Source organism: Magnolia sinica, chromosome 15, assembly GCF_029962835.1.
Source record: "Magnolia sinica isolate HGM2019 chromosome 15, MsV1, whole genome shotgun sequence".
Taxonomy (NCBI): domain Eukaryota; kingdom Viridiplantae; phylum Streptophyta; class Magnoliopsida; order Magnoliales; family Magnoliaceae; genus Magnolia; species Magnolia sinica.
The window spans coordinates 77,012,914-77,020,171 of NC_080587.1; the positions used below are offsets into that span (position 1 = coordinate 77,012,914).

Here is a 7,258-nt window from a genome sequence, read left to right on the forward strand (position 1 = left end):
CTTCCGCATCAGATTTGATTTCTGAGTTGTGTAAGGCTTTGTAAAGCCAAGAAAAGCTCTGGCTTATACAGCCAACAATTTATGGTAGGAAGCTGCCACCCTATTAGGAGAATATCTGAAGTCATTTTAAAATTAAGATACTGAAATGGTTATCTTTGTTTACAAACTTTCACATATTCAATGGTGAGAAGGCCGTACAAATTCTCAAAGCAAGTTGTATGGGAAATCTTAATTTTTATAAATAAATAAAGAATGTTATCAAATTACAAATTTAGCATGGTCAGAATGCTATGTTATACAATTTACATGGTCAGCTTGTTATGACTCCATTTCATGCCATTCTTCAGCACTGAAGACTATAGTCATGGTGTTAAAAAAAATTAAAAAATAAAAAATTTCCTTCCATTTTCCAGTAAGTTTATGAGGAATCGACCTCAAGCTTGCAGCCGCCTCTTCCAATCGATATGCGGGTGTGGTCGCATACCCTCTCTCTTAAAACTTCCATGCACATCTTCATGAGTAGCGAGTATAGGTTTAGAACCATGTTGTGGACCACACCTATATCCAAGAACTTCAATCAACAGATTTCTATTCTCTTCACTTTCACATCTCTAGATGAGAACCGTTTGGGACTTGCTATGAAGAATGAGATGCTTCACATTCTATGATTGATCAGGCCATTCACTACCACAATGCCCATGATAAGGGAATGGTCAGTGTTGGGCTCCACCACCATACTCAAAACATCATCTCCCAACACAACTCCTGAGCTTGATTGCTTTTGCTTGACCTATCCAAACAAACAAATTGCAAAGAAAAAATCAGAACCAATTGAAAAGACTTTGAAAGCTCTTATCTAAAAGGCAATTAATTCCTTTTGACTATTTAAAAGACTCACCTCAGCAACAAGTTCTCCAGCTTGGTCTACCATCTTGCATGCCGACTGGCCCGCCGATCTGACTATCTTATATCAAGTCGGTCGATCTTTATCCCACCCAACACTAACTTCACAAGGTGAGTCCTGTTTAAGAAGACCGCATGGCTTTCTTACTCTAAACCATGGCTTCTCCTCCTCTATCTTGGAATCATTACATTTATATCCCTCCCAACATTCAAACACTCGAAGTTTCTGCATATAGAAGAAAATAAAGAACACCCATATGAATTCAATGCTTTTAGAACAACACTAATGATAAATTTCCATAAAATGATGCTAAGAAGTAGATTTTCTTACCTTCTAAACTATGGTGATCAATAGAACTTTGCCTTTAAGATCCATAAGATAGACTTCGTCGCAACACTTTTCATTGTAGTTGTCGATACAGTAGACGATCTCACCGCTGGCATCAAAGACAGTGCAACCGTTGCTGTTGAATACCAGCGATTTCATCCATATGGTAAAAACTTCTCTGTTTGAAGTTGTGTAGTTTGAAGAAGATGGTGAAGGAGAAGGAGAAAGGAGAGGTTGAGGAAAGACCTTTGCCATCAGAAAGGATTGGATGGGCTTTGAAGGGATGTCCATGGATTATATATGCATAGACATATATAAATAGATATATAATATAATTAGCAGATGATAATCATGGGTTATTGGATTATTATAGTTGAGGTAGATAAGGTGAAGCATCCTCTTCGAAATAGGCCCCAAAACGAATGACGTTTCTTGTATTGTTTATAGCTTGGTTTGGGCAATTGATATAAACATGCTCGCATTGTATATTCCTACAGCGCAGCACATGAAAGCCTGCTCACTTGGAAGGACCCTCTTGTTTATTTGCTTGACTCTCTCTCTCTCTCTCTCTCTCTCCATGTATGATGTATTCATTGTTGGGAAACCGCATAAACACACATGGGGAACCGTGGAAACACAAATATACAAATCGAGTGTAGTACACGCAATCACATAACCAAACCAAATAAGAACAATCCAAATTATAGATAAAAAAAACCTTGCAGGAAAAAACCACGGCACAAAGCAACGAGTAGCATACCATTGAAATAATAAATATTGGAGATAGAGTCTTACCTATTCGATTTTGGAATCTACTTCCTCAAACTCTAACTATGCCCTTAAACCCTTAGGAACAAATTAAAAAACTCTAATACACCTCCATAACTTAATCCTGATTACATCTAATATATATACTATCACAATTGGAATATGAAACAGCATACGCACTTACACAATTATGCGCACAATTTTTATGGAATCTTTGATGGCATTGACACCCCATCGAGGATCTTTTGTCAAATAGCAACACCAAAATATTCCACCAACTAACATGGAATTTTTAAATTTTTTTGATGAAATTAAGTATCATGAGTTGTATTAAAGTTTTCTATTTCTTTCTGAAGAATTCATGAGCATAGGTAGAGTTTGAGTAAGTATATCTGAGGATTGTTTGAATCAGTAAAACTTTAAATCTTGTAAATTCTATCTTCACAGTGTATTATTTATCACTCCGTGCTACGATTTTTTCCTACGAGTCTTTACCTAAGTAAATTTTGAGTTACGGGCACTTTGCTTGATTACACGGTGTGGTTCCGCAGTTCCCTAACATTCATCCCTTACCTTTCTTTTATTCTTTTATTCTTTTTTTTAAAATTATTTTAGGATTGGAGACTCTCACACGATGGTACGGTACGTCAACCGTACAGGTGAAGATACCATACCATCTCAATAACGTACGCACCGCACGTGCCACAATGTCATATTGGTACTAGATCCAATCCAGTTCATCAGAGGGGTACCACTATTTAAATGCCCTTAACCAATAATCACATTGGTCCACTTGTCAGGTACACCACATGTTATCAAACAAATGAATGGATGATAAAAACTTGGCTGAAGTTTCTTAGCTGTCGAAACTCTTTTTAACTGTCTCCAAACTGCTGAATATGAACTCGATTTACTTTTGAGAGAAAAATAAAAATAAATATACAAGATCAGACCTTACTGATGGACGGGGTGGATATTGCATCTGGCGACCACCCTAGCACCTGTGATGGCATGTACAGACCTCCCTTGTATAGGCTTGATTGGACGCGGATTGCGTCCTACCCTACCGTCCGGGCAGGGCTCTGTGGGGCCCACTGTGATTTAAGTGTTTTATCCACGACGTTCATCGTTTTCCTCAGATAATTTTAAGATATTATGCAAAAAAATGAGGCAGGTTCCAGGTTTAAGTGAACCACAAAGTAGGGATTAAACGTCCACCATTACAAACTTCTTGGGAACTGGAGAAGTTTCGGATCAAGCTGATATTTGCGTTTTCACTTCACCCACGTCCATATGACCATATGAATAGGTTGGATGGTAAAAAACCATCACGGTGGCCCTTAGAAAGGATTCAAGGGTGAGGGTCATTATCACTGCAGCTTCCTTTGGTGTGGTCCACTGGAGCTGTGGACGTGCCTCATTTTTAGCATCAAAACTTAAAATGATCTGATAAAATCCATTAACGGTGTGGATAAAACACTTACATTATGGTGGGTCCTACAGAGTCCTGCCTGGACGGGGGTAGGAAGCAATCCGCTTCCGGCTTGATTGGCTTGTTTGCTCAGCAAAGCCCTATAATATATATTTAAATTATTATTCAGAGGATGTGAATAAAAGGATCCATTGCACCTACATACATTGTATATTGTGTTAGCTGATCACGTGGGTGTATGTGAAAGCTAATAAAGTATTAGTTCAGGCCGTGGCTGATGAAATCCAGGCCATCAGAATCATGGTAACCAACCACTGATGGGATGATCTTAACCATCTGACTTTGTGCATTGAAGATGAACCGCTAACTAATTTCTTTTTTAGCTGTGAATTTTATATAAAGCTATCAGATGATTAGGATTGTCAGTCAAGTTTAATTTCAGGTTGTGTGGTACATCCACATCGAGCCCAATGATTTGGACGGTCTGGATTACGGTACACGTTGCCATGTCTAAGGTCTAACAAGGGATGGTGCGATGGTACGCGGATTGCGTCCCACCCCGTCCGTCTCTAGCCACGAACGGTCAGATCTGTGAGGGCCCCACCGTGATGTATCTATTTATCCACGTCGTCCATCCCTTTTCTCCTATCATTTTAAGATATGACACTAAAAATGAGCAGATCCAACCCTCAAGTGAACCACACCAAATAGTAAGCTTGGGTTGCATTAATTGACGGGGATCCAGTTCTGCATCAGTTTTGTATATGTGGAGCCCAGGTTTTGGTGATCCATTCCATTGAGCTCGTGGTTCCCATCATGGATGAACCATGCCAAAATAATATCCTCCAAGATCTACTTTTAGAGACTTGGCGGTCAATCCACATGGGGTTGATCATATCAACAGCTTGGATAAAACCATCCGTAGGCCCCACCTGTGAGCAGGTTTTAATTACAGTGAAATATCAATATACACCCCTCACCTTTAGATGATATTAGCCTAAAAAACTCACTTTTAACTATCTGATTTTTCCTTTCAATTTTGATCCACTACTTTCCCCCGAACAATCCATGTGATAGCCATTAATTGGATGGTTAGGATTGCTTACTCAGTGTGATTGATTTCAGAGATATGTTGCATCCACAACGGGACTCACAGTTTAAATGGTCTGGATGGCTGTACATCAGTGACACGTATTTCAAGGATGAGTCGCGACCACTTTTTAAATTGTAACCCTAGTTTCATCTAGACTCTTGGGCAGTCCAATCCAACCGACATATCCAGACCGTCCATTACATTCACCACACATTTGGTAGGGGTACCAAATCACATCTATTGGATGACCTGTTGGCCATTCATTTTCTAGCCCATGGATCGGATGGTAGGATTGCCTATAAAAACTATTCTTTATAAGCAAAAACTGATCCTTGATGGCATCCAACAAATAGACAGAACAATTCATTAATTGGGCCTATTTTGTATAGACGATCCTGACCACCATTTCAAAGACTATTAGTCGCATTGGATCAAGAAACGTATGGTCCACCTAATGGACGGTCCAGATTGATCAATTGGATTTCCCAAGGGTCGCAATGCACTAGGAGCACTATAGCTTATGGTGCTCTAAGAGTGCCAGATCTTTCTCTCATTAACATGATGGGCCTCAATGACTTGAATCACAGGCCCCTCATGTCATGGGGCCGATGTGGGGCTACAGCACATGTATCAGAGATCTGGACCATTCATCAGGTCGGGACACTGCCCATAACATGTGCGAAAAATCAGGCTGGTACAATCATCAAGTAAGCCACACATATATGATGAATTTTTACATGAATTAAAAAGCCTCTCAGCTCAGTTACAGTCAGTCGTTTATGTTAAAAAGACCATTTTCAAAGCCCATGTTGTGTGGGGCCGGATTTTGAAATGGTTGGGCCGGGCCTACCAAGATGGGCTACTCAAAATCTTGATTTTACTCGGCCTAGTCCGCATCTGAACTCTTTGGATTAGGTATGAAGAGTGAGATGTTTTCACATGCAATGATTGATCAGTCCATGCACCACCACAAGGCCCATGATAAGGGAATGGTCTGTGTTGGGCTCCACCACCAAGCTCAATACATCGTCTCCCAACACTATTCCTGAGCTTGATTGCTTCTGCTTGAGCTGTCCAAACAAACAAATTCCAAATAACAAATTAGAACCAACTGAATAGAATTTGAAAATGCTATTATCACAAGGTACTAAGGATTGATGACTAGTCTCACTCGGAATCGACTCGGCTTTATAAGGTGACTCAACCTGACTCAGTCGAGTTGCTACCTGACTCAGGTTCGAACGAGCCCGGTCCATGTCATAAACAGATGCTCAAAAATATATAAGACTCACCTCTGCAACAAGAACTCCAGCTTGGTCTACAATCTTGCAAGCTGGCCCGCCCGCCTTTCCTACTATCTGGTAGCGACTCGGTCGATCTTTATTCCATCCCACTTTAACTTCACAACATGAATCTCTTTTAAGGATCCTGCATGGCTTCTGAACTTGAAACGATGGCTTTTCCTCTTCTATCTTGGAACCATTGCATTTGTAACCTTCCCAACGTCCGAAAACTCTCAGTTTCTGATTAGATAGAAGAAAATAAAGAAAACCCATTTCAATTCAATGCTTTCGCAATGCGATTAGCTATAAATTACATTTAAAAATGCTTATAAGTAGATGTTCTCACCTTTCTAAGTATGGTAAATAGAATTTTGTCTCTAAGATCCATAAGATAAACTTCATCGCTGCCCTTGTTATCGTAGTTGTCGATGCGGTAAATGATCTGACCATCGGAATCGAAGATGGTGCAACCATTGCCATTGAATACTAATGATTTCATCCATATTGTAAAAATTTCTCTTTTGGAAGTCATGTTTTTGGACGATGAAGTGGAGAGAAGAGCTTGAGGGTAGATCTTCGCCATTGGAAAGGATTGGATGGTTTACAAAGGGATCTTGATGGATTATATATGGTTACCACCCGAGGAGTGCGATGGTAATCATCTTATAATAATCATTGATTATTTGAATAATTGTAATTGTTTAGGTAGATAAGGAGATGAATCCTCTTAGAAGTAGATAACCTTAGAAAGAGATGAGCTTCTTCTATCGTTAATGGTTTTGTTTTGTGTAATTAATCATGTTTAAGGCATGGATTATAGTAGTATGCATTGTGTATGAGAAAGTTAGCAAATTAAGATTTTTCTCAAATGAGAAGACCTTTTTTTATGAGTGTGATCCTTGGTTTGTTGATCCAAAAGGTTGGTCTGATGGGCCCCACCATTGATGGACCATGACTCAAAAATCTAACATATTGAAAGATACTAGTATCATTGAATGTCTATCAGTGAATGTGGACCGTTGATTTTATTTTTTTTACACCCATCTATTTGCAGGTCATTGATTGAATGGTAAGGATTATTCCATCACGGAAATTTTTGGCCCATCTCCCATCCATGGCAGTACTGTTCATATCAACGATCTAGATCACAGAACCATTGAACCACTTGGCACAAAACTGATGAACGGATGGGATTATATATGTCCACCTCGTTTGTCCAAAACTAGCTAGGGAGTGGTTTAGCTATCTTAAGACGATGCCATTAAATTATTTTAAGAGTATGATGCTGTCATTAGGTTATTGAAACAGTGTAAAGATATTGCAATGAAATGATCTATTCCCTGAAGGGCGAGTCTCCTATGTTAGTTATGCACCGTTAAAAAATGGTGGTGACTCTGAATCCAAACCGTCCAAATCACTGAACAATTGTGGATAGACCATAAGGAAAAATT

General features: G+C 39.3%; 1 protein-coding gene and 1 pseudogene across 1 annotated transcript; both read right to left on the reverse strand.

The window, feature by feature from the left end:
* Positions 1–221: 221 nt before the first annotated feature.
* LOC131227825 (protein LURP-one-related 11-like) lies at positions 222–1,642 on the reverse strand (annotated as a pseudogene).
* A 3,660-nt stretch (positions 1,643–5,302) lies between these two features.
* On the reverse strand, positions 5,303–6,558 carry LOC131227009 (protein LURP-one-related 11-like). The gene is made up of 3 exons (XM_058222695.1): positions 6,134–6,558; positions 5,847–5,902; positions 5,303–5,794 (listed from the first exon to the last, which is right to left on the reverse strand). Exons 1-3 carry the CDS (start codon positions 6,388–6,390, stop codon positions 5,460–5,462), a joined length of 648 nt encoding a protein of 215 aa, XP_058078678.1. The 5' UTR covers positions 6,391–6,558; the 3' UTR covers positions 5,303–5,459.
* Positions 6,559–7,258: the final 700 nt, after the last annotated feature.